The sequence below is a fragment of the Etheostoma cragini genome, chromosome 12 (genome assembly GCF_013103735.1).
Source record: "Etheostoma cragini isolate CJK2018 chromosome 12, CSU_Ecrag_1.0, whole genome shotgun sequence".
Taxonomy (NCBI): Eukaryota; Metazoa; Chordata; class Actinopteri; order Perciformes; family Percidae; genus Etheostoma; species Etheostoma cragini.
In genome coordinates this window covers 13,912,707-13,934,076 of record NC_048418.1, presented here as the reverse complement: position 1 = coordinate 13,934,076, position 21,370 = coordinate 13,912,707, and the positions used below count along the sequence as shown (strand labels likewise).

General features: G+C 38.0%; 1 protein-coding gene across 3 annotated transcripts in view; it reads left to right on the top strand.

Moving 5' to 3' along the window:
• Positions 1 to 21,370, top strand: part of asic1c (acid-sensing (proton-gated) ion channel 1c) — an 87,667-nt gene that overhangs the window by 38,885 nt on the left and 27,412 nt on the right. The window contains exon 1 of one of the 3 annotated variants that reach the window (XM_034888476.1): positions 20,436 to 21,062. The exons of the other annotated variants lie outside the window; for them this stretch is intronic. Coding sequence (XP_034744367.1) covers positions 20,538 to 21,062 — 525 coding nt within the window. The 5' untranslated portion in view covers positions 20,436 to 20,537. Of the gene's footprint in view, positions 1 to 20,435; positions 21,063 to 21,370 lie in introns of those variants that run through there. 3 annotated transcript variants of the gene reach the window in all.

Below are 21,370 nucleotides of genomic sequence, written 5' to 3'. Positions count from 1 at the left end.
TTTACCAACTGAGCTAACCCGCCCAATAATGCCTCATTTTAATATTTCTTCTCCTTTTGTTTGTGATATGAAGAGTCTGTCTTATTGCTTATTATATGCAATGAAAAATGAAGCAAAATTAAGATTGGTAGCCATAGCACTCTACTGAGGATTTATTACAGATTATCAACGGATTCTTGTTGATCTACATCAAATGTAATATGCCACTGGATATTAAGAGGATTTGCATCAGACCCTTACATCCCTAAGAAATGAGACAGAGTCTACGAGTCTTCCCTAAACTAATCCTTTAGTTGTGTCTTTTATAATGACCTTATTTGCTTTTGACAGCTGATGGCTGTGATAAGAATTATCACACAGACAGATAAAGCCAGACAGAAGACATGGTTAGAAGAAAAGTAAAGCATCATTTGGACATATTTTACTAAACCATTATGTAGCAAAATGTGATATGTTTCAAAACTCAGTATGATATTGTGGCAATATCACTAATCTCATTAAACGCATAAACATCATCCCCATAAAAGAACATGAAGAGATATAAAGATCAGAGGATGGAATGAAAAAGCAGCCAAATGTCCCTGCATCCAGTGCCAAAGACACTGAGTTCTCTGATGAAGCCTTTCACAGAGGCAGCCATCATCCAGGTACACAGACACAAACTGACATAGTGAGCTACACAGAACACAGTTGGTTGAAAATCTAGGCTTAAATTGGTCCCTATTTATCTTTATTAATTTTGTGAAAAAATAACAATTTCTCATTGTTTTCAAAACATACTGTATAATGATGCTCAAACATCTAATACTTATTTTGTAGAGGAATGAATTGAGTACAGTTGATGAAATAAATATAATTAAATCTGTCAACGTGCCTAAATGCTAGTAAAATGTATTAGAATGTATTTTATTTAAACAGGGACAATGCACCAATTAACAATAACCTTGTATAAGAACAAGGAGAGATGCATTGTACCGGGGTTCACACTTTAGCTAGAGCTAATTTCTGCCTGTAATTCCTCGGCAGATCAGTAAAATAATATAATACAATTATAATGCAAAACATCAACATATACAGTTTTACAACCACAGTCACAGCTAATTTACAATAAAAACTATCATCTAAATTGTTCCCCCTTCCTAAAAACACACACAAACACACACACACACACAAACAAACACCATAAATGTATACAATTTTGTTGTGACAGTAACCGTTTTTTTTTTGTCAAACTCAAAGGTTTGTGGATTTGTACATGTAATAAGGTTTCACTGACGTTTGGCCATACAAGAAAATGATGATTTGCCAAATGAATTTGTGCCATTGGGAAAATTGCACTCTCCTCTAGTGGCTGACCAAGTAGCTCTTTTTTTTCCCCTGAGTTGAGCATAATCAATTTTATTAGAGGAGCAGAAACAGCATTATGGATGGTTTGAAAAAGTAAGCAAACATTTGAATGCAGCATCAAATTTCCAAAATTTTAAATATTGTACTTAGTGATTATTTTGCAGTGGTGATATTGACGTTTTTTTTTTTTTTTTTGTCATGGAACTTAAGGGATGTTTTATATAATTATTCAAGTGGTCTTAAGGCTGTTTCCCCTGCCTGAGACCAACTTGTCATGCAGTACAAAAAGTGTGGAACAATCATTGCACTTAAGTAGGTATTCGATGCCTCAATGGGAAAAGAGTTTCTTATATGTCTGAAATTTATAATGTTATAAAGTTGTGTAGCCATTCAACAATTTTATGCATTGCATTTGTTCATTTTAAAGCAACCTCTGTACAGCACAGTGAGTATACAGCACAGTATCCTTATGTCCATATCATTACATACGAGTGAGTGGAAAATATATATACACACAGTGGCTTGAATAAGTTTACACACCCATGCTTAAGTTGAGTAAAAAAAAGGAATAAAAAACTATCTTTTGGAAATTGATCTTAAGGCCTTAATTCAAATAATTTAAGAAATTCCAACCTTTCAAGGACACCAATTTTCTTTGTGAATGAATAATGTATTGTAAATAAATAAATCTTGTTCCTTAAAATACAGGGGGCATAAGTATACACACCCTTATGTTAAATTCCCATAGAGGCAAGCACATTTTAATTTTTTAAAGCCACTTATTTTTTATGGATCCAAGACACTATGGCCAAGGAAACTTTGTCAGGATGCATAATGTCCTGATCCATTAAATAACTGGCTTTTAAAATTAAAAATGTGCCAGCTTCTATGGGAATTTATCACAGAAGTGTATATACTTATGCCCCCTGTATTTTAAGGAAGAACATTCATTAATTTGCTTAATAGTATCTCTTATTAGTATCAATTAATAGTATGTCTATTAACTGTATAAAAAGCCTTGATTAAATCAAGAAAAACTGCTCCCACCACTACTATTACAGTATGCTTCACTTAAAGTGCTAACTATCAAACATATGCCCACAAGAAATCAGTATGTACAGCAACGTTTTAACGATTTTGCTCAGATATTATGTGCAAGTCTGTGAAAAACATCTGTGATGTTGCCCTGTGTTCCACGTCTCCGAAGTACCAGGCAACATTGCGTTAAGGCCAATCACTGCAACGTCCCCCTTCAATGCAAATCTAAACTGTAGTGAAACCTCAGTTGTGTTGAAGTTATTTTTCCTGCCTGCTACAGATGGTGAAAATCCCGGTATTGCATATTGTCTGTGGCTGTCGTCCAGAATTCATAGAAGTACCATAGTAATGTACGTAACTTTTGTTTGGCGTTCTAATTTGAAAAGAGTTTGAGAGCACGCAGTTGGCAGGATTTGGTTTAAGTAAAGTTTGAGCTGAATTTTCTTTTATATGAAGTCCTACACATACAATATGTCTATGTATTTATATAAAATATATTTAGGGATGCATGATATATCAACTAAATATCGTTATTGCGATAGCACGTTGCCCAAAATTATATTGAAAGTGTCACAATAAGTATGCAAGATTTTGTTTGTTTTGTGGAGCTATGCGTCCCTTAATTTAAAAATCATGAGGGATACCAGCTTTAAATTCCCTTCATTTTGTTTTCATTTGCCTGTCAGACTGGTAGTGATTTGTGGCACGTCGAACAAGTCAGCGGTTTCTCCATTTTTAGTTGGGTAAAAGTGAGAGATCAGTTGTTCCAACTGTTTTGTTTTGGGTGAGTCATGCATGTCACAAGTCAAAGTTCAGCCAAGCGCATTACGTGAGATTGGGTGAGAGCTGTAATGCATTTTGCATGCTCCTTTGTACAGGATGGTTAACTGTGCACTGATCCTCTGACATTGTTTTCCCTATGTCTGCCAGGGCAACACCATGTCTCTGTAGCTATCCAAATAATCAGTACCAACCACCATTTAGTGAAATGTTATTTATATGTAACACAACAGAAAGTCACAGGGATACCTTGTGTTGGATATTAAATCAACAACCAGAACCCTTGGTGGTTTATTGGTCCTGCAAGACTTTGTACTGTTTGTGTCATGCAGTTACACAATTGTGACAAGTTATCTTGCAACATGATACAATCCATCCATTTCCAGGTGGGCATGATCATACTGTTAACCGTAATTAAGCTAATGATGACAAGATTAGATGCTTATTATATGGATGCCTGGAGAAATGAGAGATAACAGCGTAAACTTAATAAGTTAAGGAGATGAAAAGAAGAGAACTGGCAGTTTATGGCAAAGGCAAGGAACAATAAAAATGTTGGTGTCAATTTAACAAATTGTGAATATTGCATAATAACTTAGTGTGTTGACAAAGGGGAGCATTTCTCCTCATGAATATCTAATTTACCTTGTAAGAAGGAATATGTCATAGCCTGAAAATTATTTAAAGACTTTAAATTGTTAATTGTATATATCTACAAAGGTTTTCAGATTGTTGCAGATGCTACTCTAAATGCCACTCGCAACAGATGTGTTATATGTTGCGTTTTTATTAATAACCTTTGATCGGTGTGTGTGTGTGTGTGTGTGTGTGTGTGTGTGTGTGTGTGTGTGTGTGTGTGTGTGCGCAGAGAAACTAATATAATGTAGTCAGGGGGTAAATTGTCTCATTTAAAGTCTGCATGCCACAACTGCGCAGACACCTTATCTTTAAAGCTTAATTATCTCTCATCATACAGTTTGTAGCCTCCTCCTGCTGTAAGAAGTGGTTGTGGAGGCAAAAACCATGAAAGATTACCACCCATCCATACGTTTTGCATTTAAGTACCTTTATTTCTCGCTATCACAATTTGAATCTTGAATTCTTGAAGGAAATTCTTAAAGAAACAACCATGTTAAATCTTCTCAAAGGGTTCATGCACTATGCTGCTTTAAATCACCAACCTCCCCATTGACATGTTCTATAAATAGCCCGCTGGGTTTTCATGATCGAGCCTTTACGCTGATGATAGAATGACAAAACTACATGACACAGGACACATACCTTCCTTACAATTACTAACAAGAAATGCCTCTTGCCTCATAGCCCTTTCCTTTGGAAGGGATATATGCAGTAAATTAGTTCAGTAATGCACAAATATTTATACTGTATTGGTGTTGTTTTTATGCAAAATACAGTTTTATCATTGGTTTGGTGACATATCAACAAATTTCAATATGTTACACTTAGTGTTACATAACTTAAAAAAATTTAAATTGGGTAATCGTTTGAGTAAAGTGTAAAGATTTAGGTTCACAACTTATCATAACAATGTGTATAATTTGTTAAATTCACCACCTTTTATCAGAGTTTAATCCTTTTTCAGTGTCTGTTAAAAAGGAAATAACAATGTTGGGTATGCTATGGTTATACTTAATCTCCTGGAAATATCACAAGGTAGACATGTGCTCCATAGAATGAGTGGTTTGCCTCTGGCATTTCATTCTATTGTTTTCTTTCAATTGATTTTTGGGGCAATATAAAAGGCACCCTACGAGTGGGTTTGAGGATAAAAAACACATCCACTGCCGCAGAGTGTTTATTCTTCAAAACACAGGAGGCATAAGGAATGCTTATTTAACCCCTACGGAACCAAAGCCAACAGCACCTTGGGGTGTAAGAGCTGTATGAAAATGATAGCATTAAGTGCGTAACGAGTGGGGTTTTCTCTGAGGCTAGCAAACCAAAAACAGAAAACTTACTGAACATTATCATTACCCTCGTGGTATCACGTCAGAACCTTGGAAATACTATTGTATATTGTTAAAGTCTCATTGGGAAATTATGTTTATATTGTTATATTATATTCATATTATATTTATAATCGTATTAGTGGTGAAAAGTAGACAAGTTGCAAACATCTATTTTTTACCCTGTAGGCAAATCTGACTCAGTTGTGTACACCATTTGCATATATGAATCTACTTTACATAGCGACTGCGGCAGTAAGTAAGACCCGAGCCTGTACCATGCCCACGCACATTGCTGTGTGTGTAGGAGTGGGATTGGATGACAAGTCCAGGATATGTAGTGCTTGACTCAAGCTCACTTGGTATTCCTGTGTTTTTCAAAAGCCACCTAATTCACACAGAAATGTAGTTTTCAAGATCCACCACGTGCAGCTTACAGTCAACAGTGGAGTCTAACCCCCAATTTCCACATGCTGCGGAACTGCGGATCAGCTCCGCTGCGTGATGGCTCCATGCTCCGCCGTCCGTCAATACCCACCAGGCCCGGATTTGTTGCGGAAATGCTGCGGCCATGACCGACAGCTGAAGTCTCGAGGACCCACGAGATCTTGCAAATTCATGTAGAATAGAACCACGAAAATAACAACAGTTTGTTTCCTTCCCGAGAAATAGAGAGGAAACAACTCTGTTCTGTGTTTTCAAGGTGTAGTGCAGGGATACGATATATCCACCGTGAGCACGGCCTATTTTATTTTGAAAAGTAACCAGATGTTTTATTTTGTTTTTGTGCTTGTCCTTCTGTCCCACACTATCTGCTGTGTGCTGAATTGTTGCGGAGCTGCGCATTGCAGCCGTTACGTATCCTGTGAATATTGCGGGTCACGTTTCATTTTAACGCATGAATAATATCCTATTCTTACCAGCTGTGATAGCTACAACAGCAACTAGATGGATGAAGAGGTACCTCTTTGTGGTGCATCTATTTGATTCCCCACCCCCCAGAGCTACAAGCAGGATCCTTCTCCAGCTAATGATCCTTCACAAATTAAAAAGCTGCAGCCCTGAAACCAAAGTCATCCTCTCCTATACATCAGAACAGGCCCATTGCTGGACCAGTCCATATTGAAATAGACCTAATTCTGTGTTTCTCTTCTCACACTCTGATCCACACACTGCATAATAAGTGTGAGGACAGGGATCAAAAGAAAGACAAGACCAATCTGACTGATTGTGCATCTGGTTTGTGTAAAAATAAGTCTAAACACTGTATAGATACCAAACATATGTGTATAATTGTCACTTAACTGCACTGGTTACTCTGGTAAATCAGCGAGCTGTGAAGTGGTGTAGCTACCTCATTAAGACTTCACTCTTTTCTCTTCCTTTTATCACAGTTCACTTGATGTGGTCGCAGTGTCAGAGGAAGTTACTGTCCTTAAATGATAGACTTTGTTTATAAGGACAAATGGCAGCACTTGGCTTCAGCTCTTCTGCTGCCCACATATTTTGCTTAAGAGCATTTATCATGGGTAGTCAGGCTGACCTGATTGGCTCGACAGAGACGGCGGCTTAAGGTATAGCTGGTGGCCCAACCTTGCTAAATAGTTGATATATGGTTCCAACTCCGATATTCTATCACATTGTGCTTGAAAGTAATTTTTTAAATTTTTACATTTTCTCATTTTTTGGGCATGTAGGCCTTTAATGACAGGACAGCTGAAGAAGTAAAAGGGGAGAGAGAGGGGGAACGACATGCAGCAAAGGGCCCCAGGTCACAGTCGAACCCGGGCCCGCTGTGTTGAGGAGTAAACCTACATATATGGGCACCCAACCTAAAAAAACTGCATGTTCACTGCAAACTTAGTCCTCTCTTCCGATTTGCAGCACCCTCTCTTGGCTTTAAGTAACTCACAGTTGTTAGCTATGGTCCCTGAACAGGCTGCATGTTGTAAACAGCCATGGCACATTGCGTGCTCCTCCGGTAACGTTAGCTAGGTTAGCATGGCGTTAGCATGGCGTTACCAACTCGGGTACTCTAGCTATATAATTCAATGTGAGAACACAAATGTGGAAATGACACAAAATGCCTGTCCCTTGTAGCAGTGATAAATTAGCCTAAAGTAAATGCTTACCTACCTGTTTAAGAGGAAATTAGCACACTCTGTGTCCTCTTGGGCTCTAAGCTGTCTCTCATATTTCAAATACATCTCCAATATTTACCCAGTGTTTGTAACGTCTCTGGTCACGCAACTGTTAGAAACACTGTTAAAAAGATGCCTGGGAGTCTAGAATGTGTCTAGTTTTTGCACTATGAGCATTAATTGCACTTTATTAGCTTGTATGCTCTATTGCACATGTTTTGTATGTCTTGTTATGACAATTTTATATTTTCCAAATGTTAAGGTAAATTTATATGGAATCTTCGAAAATCCTTTTTTTTCTTTTTCTTTTTACTGTGGTATCAAAATCGGCAACAACATTCGTGTTATTTTAATGGTATTGGCACCAAATATTGAATTTTTGGTATTGTGAGGCCTCTAATTCAGGCCCAGCTAGCATTTCTAACTAAAAGTCTTGGCTCTATGAGATCTGACAATCTAAAAACTACCGTGGAAAGACACTCAAGTATTCTTGACAACCATGGCCACGCTTTTCAGGAGCTGGAGGTGAAGCTAGCAGATAAGGAGGAAAGAAACCAAAGATGCAACATCTGCATCGTCCAGCTGAAAGAGGGGTCAGAAAAGCCCACCAAATTTACAGGGATAGCCCAAAGAAGAACTGTACGAATCCCAGGCTGATTTTCAATATGCTTCGCTACACAGACAGGGAGGCCATCCTACGGGCTGCACGGAACTCTCCGCCCGTTGTCTGGGACAGAAATATTCGCTTCTACCAAAACTATTGATTTAGCACAAGTCAATGGTCTGTTTGTTTTTTTTTTTTTTTACTTGCGCTACCCGGCAACACTGAAGATCAAGGAAGGCTCCCAGCACAGAGCTTTCACCTCCGCTAAGGATGCTGCACCCCGTCTTCTTGTTGCCAGGGAGATGGCTGGCGTCTCGGATTCCATTGCAGAGAAGACTGTGGAAGAAGATCAGGATTAAAACAACTGCCTTATGAACATAAACTCTTGATTTGTCTTAATCTCTTACTATGTCTTAGTTTTATTGGATAATTATCTGATATGGTTACAGAGACTGTTTTTTGAATGACATATCTGTCCGGTTTAATATAGCCAACACTCCATAGGTTCATTAGGGAGTCTCCTTTCCAATGTGCTTGCTATTTTGTGCTTTTTGTTTCTTGTTTTTTTTTTAAGAAGAAAGGCATTTATTTTAAAGTCAATTTAGTGGGGAGAAGGGGTAGTAATGTGTGATGTTATTACGCAATTATTTGTAATAAGCTTAGTGGTTGTGTCAGGAAGGTAGATAGAAAGAAACAGAAATCTTTAGCCAAATAATAACAAATTCAATACTTTAATTTATTGTACCTTATGATTATTAAGAAAAATAAAATCTACAAAAGGAGGTAAAAAGTGCGTGCGTGTGGAGCGACAGAGAGTTGGAGGAGCAGAAATGCAGCTGAACGAATGCACATTTTAAATGGCGTTAAAAATATGTTTAATAACGAAATGCAAGGTGTGCTAGCCCGCCACAAATTAGTCTATGTGTGTGAAACACTGGCATGATTACAAGAGACACAGTTTCTACAGACTGTTACCGGCTGCTTAGCCAACAAATTCTATCGCACAATTCTCAGCAAACATCGTCCTCAGCAAGCTCAAAAACAAAATAGTGGCCGTTAGGCAGAATTGTGATTTCTACAATAGAGTATATTTTTAGGAAAAATTAACTTGTGTCAGCTTATGCGCCTAATAATTTTTATGGCAATTTCTATGGTATGCTTACCAATCAAATACTGAGGTTAATTGACTCTTCTTTTGTTTTTGGTACAGACTCCAATGCGGTGTGGGACCCAAATATGGGCTGGTTGAAAGCAAAAGCCACTGGGGTTCAGGCGCAAGCTACAAATGCTTTGAAATCGTGGGCCAGCAGCTTGGGTCTTATAGATGCTTATAGATATTTCCAGAATAGATTTTCTTTTTGCATCCCCTCAAATATTTAATTCAATAGAAAAAGACGTGTTACGTCCAATGGCATTGTTTGACCATAAAGGGGTCCTCTGCATCCCCTCCCTAGACCATCTGTCTCAACGTGCTGCTAGATGGCCCTTTAATACTTCTTTACTCAGTTTATAGCAGAATTCCAGATATTTGCAGACATTAATGTTGGTTCTATAGAAAGACCCCAGGATATTGTGGGATGCAATAAAAAGTTTTATTAGGAGCGCAAAGCTAGTTCACTTACACTACAAAACCTTGAAGCTAACTTCACCAGGTTAGACTCATTGTTGCAAACTCAGTTTACTGACCAAATAGCTTTAGAACAATCACTAGTCAAGAAAGAAATAAACAACATTCTGAACCAGAAATCTGAATTTCCAATTTATAGACCGAGACAGCGCTGTTACTTTCAGGGTGCTCGACCTATTCAGTTGCTTGCCATAGGATTAAGGTCCCGTCACCATTTTCCCACTATTAAATCTTCAAAAGGCATTCAATCTACTACGTTCCTCTTTTTTCTTTTACATTCAATTAAGGCCAGCACTCAAGGCATAAGGTGTCCCCTGGCAGAGGGCTCTGCCCATCCATCGTATCCGGAAGTTATTTACTAAACAGCCAAAAACCCGTGGTGTGGTGTGGTGTAGTGTGTGTGGTATCGATGCTTTATCAGTTTTTGGTGATATCTGGCTGCTCTGGTCTTCCTATTGAGAGGATCTGGGTATGTTATTGCCCAGGCCTATGTATCGATCTTGACTGGCATGATGTATGGTTTATCATTCCAGAAGTATCCTGGAATCCAGACCATCAGCAGATTCACTACAATTTTAATGATAGTACGTATCTCATCACTGTGAAAATGCATCCGATGAAAATTAACAGCCCTTTATGCACATTCTGCCAACCAAAAGCTCAATTATCAGGTGTCAGAAATGTATTAGCTCCCCGTCTGCAACCACAAGTTGAACTACTTATAATTACTTATTGTTTTTATTTTTTGCCCTTAGGCCCAAATGTTATATTGTAATAAATAAAGTTAAAGTAAAGTTTGCCTCATCAGAACAAAATGAATGACAGCAATGACTTTTTTTATGTTCCGCCTACTGTGCAATCAGATGAATATATTTCGTTTGAATTTAGAGGTTTGAGTCATCTTGAAATGAAATGACTGCATGTGACCTTTTATGAAAAATCAAATTTCACAGAACACAGACTTCACATGGTCTCCGTCGAGACCAAATCTGGAGGTTCGCCTCTGCTGACAGGAGCAGATCTGGACTAGGATAGATAAATAGCTTGTTTGTTTCTAGCAGAATGATTTGTGGCTCAGTAGTTGCTCCATGATGGAATATTTTGTGTGTGTGTGTGTGTGTGTGTGTGTGTTTCAGTTGGGTTAGGTGTGTTATTCTGTTATTAATTTAATCTTTCAGCTGCATCTATGATGTATGGAGAGTTTAGTCTGTTTTGAAATAAAAATGTATTATCCATGTTACTTCACACTGAAATACTGTCATTAAATGCAACATTTTCAATAATTCACATATAGTCAATGATAATGATTGAAATTATAGCTCTATTTCAAGCCATAAAAACCATACATACAGTATGAAAAGAGAAGCGTAACCGATTGGACAAAAAGAATATAGAAATACAGTAATTGATATAAACAAACTAAACATTATTGTTTCTGTTAAGGTAGAATTTATGGCTGAGACGTTTTATTGGATTGCATTAGCTTTCACAGATAGTAGATGGAAAAGATAATTTAACGTGACTATCACTGTTTTGGACAAAATAGCACTCTTCTACAACACTGTATGTCTGGCTAAATAAACATTGCCACCTGCTGCCAGCCTCTATTAATTGAATCAGGGCACAAACAGATTCTTCAGAGTGTTTTTTTTCTGTGTCAGTGAACTGACTGGCATTTCATTTTGCTGTCATATCCAAACATATTACTTAATTGACTGGAAGAGATGTTAAATGTAGAACCTTGGAGCACAAATCCTTTTAATGTGTGTTTTCAGATTTATCAACAAGCATTTAGCATCATAGCCTGAAGGATCTATCAGCTGTTTTTTTTAACAGATATACAGAGGCAATGTTTGATTTTAAAACGCCTCTGATTTTAAAATCAGAGAGTATGTCGGTAGCGAATGCTTGGTGGATGAACAGTGGAGATGGATAGCAGATAGCTCTGAGGCACACAGGAGAGCTTGTTAAGAAGGCAGCTGACAAGTATAATGAAGGCTTCTCACGTCACTGTCTGCTAAAGGGCCCAGACGAAAAAAATCTGCTCTGAGAATAAACACGCACTCAAAACAATGGGCCCAGGTACTCTATGTAAGCCTCACCTCAATACAATATCATATGGCCCTGTAGCAGCTGCCAAAGGTTTTTTTTTCTGCACCGCTGAAATGAAAAGTTGGTCTTTACAGTTTATGGACAGGTTCTGTTCAGTACACATTGCCCAGAGAGTTGCAAGCTAGAAAAAGCTGTAAAGAAGCGGAGGTAATAACCGAGCAACAGCACAGCAAGAGCGGTCACACACTGTTGTTTATTTCTCCAGAACAGTTATAGAGAAATTATTTCTGTGGTGTATCATTTGTATCTCCAATGCATGTTACAAAAACCATTGATTGAACAATTGAAATGTTTTATATCTATACTCCTTGGTGTCCTTACTTTTCTTTTTTTTTCTCTTTTTTGTAAGATTATTTATTGGGGTTTTTTCCTTTATTTGATAGTGGATAGACAGGAAAGTGGGAGAGATGGGGGATGACACACAGCAAAGGGCCACGGCCCGGATTCGAACCCGGGCCGCTGCAATGGACCTACGTGGGGCGCAAGCTCTCACTGGGTGAACTACAGGTTGCCCCTGTTGTCTGCTTGGTTAACCATCAGAAAGACTGATTGAGTTAATCCTAGGGGAATGAGGGAAGTAGGGCTTCGCAGGGTGTTCCTGTAGATTAATGTCACAGGTTGTAGCTGAGTGAATGTTTACTTGCCCGATTTAATTGAATTCCTCATGCTTCATACACAGCCATTACAGGCAGAAGATAGCCTGATTAGTTAACTCAAGCCTGCAGCCTGGTGACCGTTCTAAGCCACACCAAACGAGCTGATGTAATAGGGATTCTTGCAATCAGTAGAATTACAGACTTTAATGCCATTGACTCCAGAACCGCTTTATTTGCCCATTTATTTAGTCTCGGCTTGAAGTTGCCTGTCAGATGTACAGAAAGAAAGTAATTGGTTTTAGTGTTTTGTCCACACCTCACATTGCTGCCACAGCTCAGAGGAGGAGACCACACATGAGTTTTCAAACGTTTATTAAACCTTCCATGAAAGATAATCTCAAATATGTAATTAACTAACAGGAGTGGGGCAGTTTATGAATGAGTTGGCACTTTAGCATAGGAGAAAAGAACATTTGAAAAGACAATGAAAATCAAATGTATGGGAATATAATGAAACAAGATTGTATGGAATAAAAATAGACAGAAACTAATGAAAAATAATATAAGTAATACTAGAGTTTCATTGTAGTTAGTGCATTAATAAATAGCCACAAATTGAATACAGGAAATTAGTGTTTTAATTAAAAGACAGTTTTTCATTTAGAATTGAAAGTTGCTAAAGGTGGGCACTTTTAGGATTGTGTAAAGTTGAGCTAAATGCAAGTTTACTGTGAGTGTTGGCTTTACTAACTGACTGCTTCCTAAAGAATTTTAAGGGGCCACAGGGTTTATATTCAGGCATATCAGAAATGTGTTAATATTGTTTTTAGGCCATTACGTGATTTATAGAATATCAATAACTTTGTAAGTAGTAAAGAGCTGAACAATATGTTTTAGTACTGTACTAATTTTCCAGCAGTAAATACATCTTGAGAGAATCATGAAACACTGGACGTGATGATAAACTGTCCAACTGTGCCAATGCAAGAGAGAAACTACAGCTAAGACAAACTATTGCTGTCGCTCGGTGGATGAACAGTGGAGATGGGTAGCAGATAGGTTTCAACACCCAAAAGAAACATTCATATCAAATGTATTTGCGAAACGGCAACTGTTAACGTAGGCTAAGTCATTTGTTTTCCCTGTAATATGGAAAATGCTTGTGACAGCTTAAGAATGGGTTGCATTTATGTGGTTATGTTTAGGCAGTTCAGAGCACTTGGTCACATGGTGATACAAGACAGGACTTGTTTGCTTTCTCTGTATTTAACTAAAACCAGCATATTTCCCCTTACTTTTTGGATATTGAAAAAGGGATTAACTTTTTGTCTATATGTGGCCTGGAAGCTGAGATCCAATAAAACATCAAGATTTCTAACACGGCCTTTAGAGTTTATAGCCTGGATTTAACTTTAGTTCTTCCTCCTTGTTACCGAAAAGAAATGTCTCTTATTTAACTGAAGGAAATTTCCAATTGTTAAGTTTCTATACAACACTGTCACAGTGGGACATGTTTTCCAATCTATAAAATAACTAACCAGTTTAAACCCACCCAAAACAACAAACCAAATACCAGGGGAGGGAGAGAGTGACTGAAGGCCTCCACCAGCTTTTAGAGCTTAGGATCCATCCAGCACCGGTGTCAGCCATCCCTCCGATGGACTTCCTGCCAATCTCCCAGAGGGAGAAGACAGTAGGCAGGACAAGGCAGCACCACAGGGCTGTCAGACCCCTTACAACTAATCTGCCTGCCTTCCTCCTCCGTTTCATTTTCTAGACATCTTTCCGACAGCTATCAAAACAATCAGGCTCCCACTTGTTGTAGATATTAATTGGTCCGAATTTATAGCTGCTATAATTAATGGCCGTAAAATCAAGCTTGTGTTTTCAAAGCACCCAGGCATGAGTGAGTTCAGTTTGGTTCAGAGCGCCCAATACCAGATGGAAATGGTATCGATTTGGGAATAAAACCTCCAACAAGACAATTTAAAACAGATTCCCCTAACTAAGCCAATTCACTGGATCCTTTATTATTTGGATAGCCCAGGAGAAAAAGTGTTAATTCACTCAAGTCAAAGATCATCATGGTACCGATAACAGTAACCCTTAATTCAGTTTTAAGGTGGATGTTTTGTTTATGTTCTTCCTCAAAGCATTGAAGTTCTTCTCTGGAAAATTCCTGTTGTTATTTTACACCATCTTCAAGGTGGAGTGGTCGGTCATTCCTCAGACATAATTTGTCTCCTAATGGAATCGCAGATTAGAGCCACGGCAAACTTGTCTCTATTTCTGGCACAGATAATATTCAACATTGACAAATCTGAACTGAATTCCCTAAAATCCTAGAATATTTGTTCCTCCTTGGACAAGGTGCTCCAGCAATGTTCCCTGACACCAAGATACACTTGTAAAATCAGTTTTTATATAGGCTATTTCTCAAAAGTTCACTCTTTGAAGATTGAAGGTCTCCACAGTCTGCGATGGCACGGACGATATGTGAATGTCATTTTAGATAATATTCTCATCTCAAGGGTGTTGTTTCCAAACCGCTCTCTAAAATGGATTGGGGCAAAGTCACCTTTCATTCCCCTTAACTGTACTTACAGCTAATTGCTGTCTTAGTTGGACAGAAATTAATTTTTGAAAAGTCCTCTGAAGTGCCCAAAGTGAAGCTTTCTGCCTTTTATACTCTGTGTGATTACTTTGGCAGCTGTATGAAGTCCTCTGCCTGGGCCTGATGAATAACTGTCAGCATAGAATTAGGCATTAAATCAAACAGGGTAGGGATTCTGACACACAAAAGCCATTGCCATGCTCTTTGTTATGCAAATCCACAGTACAGTACACACCACTGCTGTGCAAACAACAGCTATAGCATATTCCCTTGTTATAATACCCAATTTATCAAAGGATTCTCATGTGTAAGGGTTAATACTGAAATATTAAATTTTGTCACTCCTTGCCCATGTCCTGCTCGCCATGTGAGAAACCAGCTGCAGCCTACATTCATTAAAGTCCCCCATTCTGATTAATGCGATTAAAGAATCTAATTTTGTGAAGTGAAAGTGGAGTAGTGGATAAATAGCAGCAGATACTGTGCTGGTATTGAAATGTGTTATGGTTGTCCTTTTGGCTCAGTTGGCAAAGACCAATTAGTCATTGGAAATGGATGTTGCTTTTTATTATTTTTTAATAATTAATTCTAAATTTGTCCAATTTGTAAAATGAGTCACGCAAGTTACATTTTTGTCATACCAAGAAGGACTGAAAAATTGAAAAATGGTGGTGGTAGAAAAAGATTCTCCTTAGTTATTAAGAAGGCTATTGTATGGTGTGTTTTGAGGAAGTACTTTGCATTTCACATTTTTGGCAAAAATATGAAGTTGCAAGTCTCTGGCAATCAACCATTTCTGTCTTTCTGGAGCTTTCGACTAAAATGGTCCATGAGTTAATTAATTAGTTTCAATCAACTGAAGTTTTTTCCAATATTTAAAATGTGAGTAATTGTTGGTATTCTAAACCTAGACAGCAAAAAGAACTAGTAAGAGAACAGGTAGGACAAGAGTTAAGACTTTTGTTTTGTCAAAATATGTCCAAGGTCAAGATTGAGCTTAAATTCTCACAATTATTCTTTAATTTGTCAAACATTTGAATACTTGGGTAAACCTTCCAGCTTAACACTGAGTAGGTTGGGGTGTAGGGTGTAAAGCATCTTGAAATCAATCCCAGCAACTATTATCTGCATTTTAAGTTTATTTGCATTCTTTTCATCATTCTCTCATTCAGGCTTATTGATGTGAAATGTGATGTTACATTAAATATGTCAGCTCAGCACTTAAACTTGGCTTGTTGTTGCAGTTTTGATTTTGGAAGTACATGAAAGGCCCTTTTTTAACATGCGGTGAAACAAACTAGGAAAGAGAGTGAATTGGGGGACAGTTAAATAAAGTCTCTGTGACTCGACGTGTCCTTGCACAGAAACCAGGCAAATTTTTGGTATTTTTTCACAAAATAGAACTGGACAATAGTCAAACACTTTAACCTCTTTGTAAACTCAATCATTGGATGGCTGGTGTGGTTGCTGGGTTGCGCTAGAGTCAACCAAACAAAAAGGGATGTAATTAGAATTTGAGGAGCAGAAGGATAGGTTAAGACCTTTTTCCTCCGGACTAAGTATTTAAATGACCTTTCAGCAATATGAAAATGACATTTTTGTAGCCACCAGTAACATGTCTGCCGTCAGATCCAGCAGGCTAAGTCTGACATTTTCCACACAGTCGGGATACAAAGCGGCTTATGAGAAAGAGCACTTAGTCTCTGAAGATATCAGTAATCTTGACACGTGTGAATGCAGCCTCGACTTCTTCTCACTGTAGAATGAAAGAAAGTGTTTTCAGGGCACACAGAGAAGCCATGATGTACTGAATTGACAATTTCTTACGGCAGCACATTAACCAGTACTCCTAATTTAAAGCATCTGAACAACCTCCAGAGTATATTGATTGAGTAGTGGTTGCACTTTGCTCAGAGTGCACTTAATAACTATGGGAATGTGCTTTGACTCTTTGATGTAGTTGAAGAAAGATTACTCAAATGTACCCATAGGCGGCACAGAACAGTAAAGATGTACTCAGAGTTCAATTTACTGTAAGCATAGCTTGAATTCATTTACTAACACTTACACACAGAACTACTAAATGCCTCTGCAAGCTGTGCATGGAAGAAGCTAGTTTAAAGCTGCACATGCTTCAAGCTGCTCTGTGTCTGAACGTTTGATGTGTCTTTGCTAAACCTGACATTGTCTAAATGTCTCCTCTCACATATTTGCTGAGGGAAGGTCACTGTAATCTGAATTTCTTTAAAGTCAAATCGAACATCAGGATTTAAATGCCTTCAGGGTTTCTCCTAGCAGCATTTAAAAATGCTTAGCTAAGCGCACTGCAGGTTTGGCATAAAGTTTGTTTTCTGAACTTGTTCTTGAAGTTACAACCACTGTCAAAGAGAGGTTAATGTTCTTCTTCCTACTCCTTTTTGCACATGTGATAGAGGTATGTTAACACAGGAAAGAAGGGTACTTTGTTGTTTTTTTTCTCTCCAATGTTTTTAAAACATTGTTTTATTATTTTTTCTTTATTTTATTTTCTCTTGCATGTTCGAAATAAAGATATCGATCAATCAATCAATCGATGAATGTATGTTTTCTGTCGTTTTGTGTTTCTCTGTGTGCTTGTTTATTAGATTATCAGAGTTTATTAACATTTGGTAAAAACTTTCAGTTATCAACCAAGGAACGAGTGATTCTTTTTGATGTAGATGCAGGAAGAAATGGATTAACCTCGTAACTTTTGTTTACATTAACGGCACATATTACACTTCTTAATATTTTCATTATTTCCTCATTAAAACACTAGCATTTTTAATGAAAAATATGTTGCATGTATCCCTTGGTTCTCACTATGAATACAAAGTTAGAACATTGTGCAGAGCAGTGCTTTTTGTTTTGTATTACATAAATGCATGTATAGCCTGTCCAACAACAGTACCAGTGGCAAATGTTAAAGTACAGTAACTATACTCTGAGGTAGGACCTGTCCTGTACGATCCTTTTCTGGTCGGCATGAGTGAAGTGATGGAGTGAGGGCTGGGTCAATGTTTTATGCAGACAAACAATGACAACCCCATTGGTATTTTTAAAGCTGTTAAAGTGGCTCCAATACATATTTTTACATGAACAATGGATAAAAAGATTAGGCCTATTTATAATGTGAAAGGAGGGTCTTTCATCAATTAACCCACAGAAACTGATCACGCTCAGCTTTCTGGCGCATTTTACCATCTTTCAATCCATTGTTTTGAATCACCCTCACCACTCTCATCAACATGGTGGCTGTTTTCAGTGATTAAGCTGTATTTCCTTCAAGAGTGGTTGAAGACAAAAACATTTCTAAAAGGAGAGTCAGTATTTGACAGAAACACAGCTTCAATTTAATGCTAATATTGCTCCATGTCCCCTGGACATGTTAATGGGCAACAGTTAGGTACCATGTTCCCCATTTCCTTTATAAGGTATTAATAGATCAGTGTTGTGTTTACAAATTGTTGCACTGCCCCCAAGTGGCCAAAACATTACTTAATGCAAATTTAAGGTTTACAAGCACAATGTTCACACTTTTGGGATGCAGTGCAGATACTGTAACTTTAAAACTTTACTGTGTTAAAAAACTTTATTGAGTAGCTTTATCATGCATAACTTATTGTTTTGGCCACCTGGGGGCAGCAGAAACAAGTCGTAAACACATTACTAACATATTACCCTTTAATATGAAATGGCAAACCTGCTAACACATCCAGCAGGTACGTAACAACATTATTATTGATTTGGAGTCGGGTTTGTGTCCACGTGATAAATGTTCAATTTAATTGTTCACTCTTCATCGGCTATGTTTTTGGCTTCTACCAACACAATTGATTTATGTAGGGGAAGGATAGAGGGGGTGGGATAAAGAATAGATGTGCAGAAAGTTAGCTAAGGGGATGTATGTAAAAGAGAAGAGGCGTGGATGATAAAGAGAGGTTGGTGGGTAAGTAAAGAAAGCTGAGACAGAAAACAAGATATAATAGGTTACCAGGTGTTCTTTAAAGGGGAGAACCACCTAAATTTAGGATCCTGTTCTTTCCATGGCTTAGGAAAGCTTATTCAATATTTGTGAACATAAGCTTCTCTCTGTCAAAGCCAAAAACCATAGAAGTAAGTCTCAAACATATAATATCAAGTATGAAGTCTTGAGCTGCTCTGTAGACAATCATAGAGGAAACTGATTTTTGTGGACCAACAGAATGTTTGGTTCCTTGTTTATAACCAAATGAGCTTTATTCTATTGTAGTGTTCTCAAGTCTGAAAATGTACTCATATACTCATTCTCCTGGGTGCTCGGTGTCAACAAAAACATCTTTCCCAATTCATTGTCTATTGAGCTGTTTAGATGTGTAGATATGAATTTTGGCACTCACTTTAGTAGTTTTTTGATATTTTTACTAATATTTTTCAACTTTCTTAGACCATAAGAATAATTTGTCTGCATTTTGAAAATAGGTGTAGTTCCCCTTAAAGTAGTACTGACGATGTCTTTGCTTTGCTTCCAGTATCAGTTAACTTATCAACTTAATTTTAAATGAATGCTGTTCTGAGCAAATCAATTTCAGTTGGGACAGATAATTATTAGGATGGACCGAAAAACCTCAGGCCTGAATTCTGTGAGTGTACACCTCTGTCCATGAGTTGAAAGGTATGCAGGAGAATGCATTAATAATTGATGCTGTTACCAAACACATGATAGGAGGGCTGCAGCAAAAAAGAAGATGCTGTGTGCTGCAACCTTAAATGATCAGATATAGTTTTTTATAGCATGTATTGACTAGGACATGTTTTTAATCTTTTGGATGGTTTGAAAGAGGTTATTGAGAATATGCACAGTAGATGAATGCCTGTTTTGACTCTCCAGTGTGAGTTATGTCACTGTATATTGTATTTTGTGTTATCGTTACAAGGAAGTTCAGGAGGAATGATAGCCTAAAGATTATAAATGTGAGTCTGTGACTAATAAGAGTGCCAGGTCTGAATTCTGTCACCAACTGCCATAAGCCTAATAGGAACTGTGAATAAGCAATACTCTGGCCTTTCACAACAAGGTCCGTTAAAGTTTCATTAAGAAAAGCACTAAACCATTCCCCTTGTGTAGCTTCTCAGTGGCTAAAAGCTTATTGTGGTTGTACATGGCAGCTCAAGCTTTCTGTGTGCTGCTGTAACTAAATGTGTTGCTAACTGGGAATTGCAAAAAAGGAACTGCAAATCACCACACATGTGATGTTTCAAATTGTTTTTGATTGTTTTTTTTCATTCTCATTAAATAACATTGAATTCTTCTGAAATTAAAACAACAGTCCTTCAAGTTGGGGACGCACAATAATAATTATGTGCGTCCATAAAAATTACCTTGATAAATGAACGTTACAAATTCCAAATATCGCTGTCCGTTCAATCCACCACCACCCGCTATGGGATCAGGTCTTACTTCCCAAATGAAACCGGATCTCTTAAATTTAATGTGCCCTCTAAGATCTCAATAAGGATTGGTTGATATAACAGTCCATCGCTACTTCCCAGCGCCAGATATCCAACCCCTTACCCTCCCTCGGGTGCAAAAAGGAAACTAGACTCTGTCTCATGCATATAGGTGAACCTCCCTGTTAGAACCAGTATTCAGTGGATCATCACTGCAGCAAGCCCACACCCAGCAATCACTAACTTGGAAACTCTTGGTGATAATGGGAGCCCCAGAAGAAGAAGTGCCACGTCCGGCATCAGACATTACAGTGTTTGGGGCCAACTGTACTCTCCACGGCCTCAGCCACATCTTCCTCCCAGGTGGGGTGACTTTTCGACGGCTGCTTTGGGCCGCCGCCTTCAGCTCCTCCCTTTCCATCTTTCTCTACCAAGTGGCCGACCGTGTGATTGAGTACTACCAATACCCCCATGTCACAATTCTGGATGAGATGGACAGCCCCGTCATGTATTTCCCAGCCATCACCTTGTGCAACTACAACAGCTATCGAAAGTCCCAGATTGTTAGGAATGACATTTTCTGGATGGCTGGACTCTTGGGTGTGGAGCAAGGGGACTTTGATGACTTCATGGCCGCTTTGGGGCAGCCCACAGACAACAGCAAGTTTTTCCCAAGCAAGACCTTCAACATGCTGGAGTTTGTACAGAGGGCGAGCCACAACATAGATGAAATGTTGCTCGACTGCAAGTATAGAGGAAAGGACTGTGGTCCAGAAAACTTTACTACAGTAAGTATGGCTCCTTCTGTTGATGTAGCCTCGGGTAAAATCTGCGTAAACTCCGTCAGAATCATTATGAGGAAAACACTCATCTTTAGCTTTGTGAACTGTGAGAGTGAAGAAGTACTATAGAAATATTATATAATATACTATAGAAGAAATATTTGTCAGAAAGTCTAAAGTGATGTATTCAATTAAAGGAAAAATGTACACACTCAGTAGAAAATCTTGAAAGCAAGATTTAAACAAATGCAAAGCCTTTAGCAACAATACCAACTACTGTGAGATGTTTAATAGTCATCATAATGCTACAATTT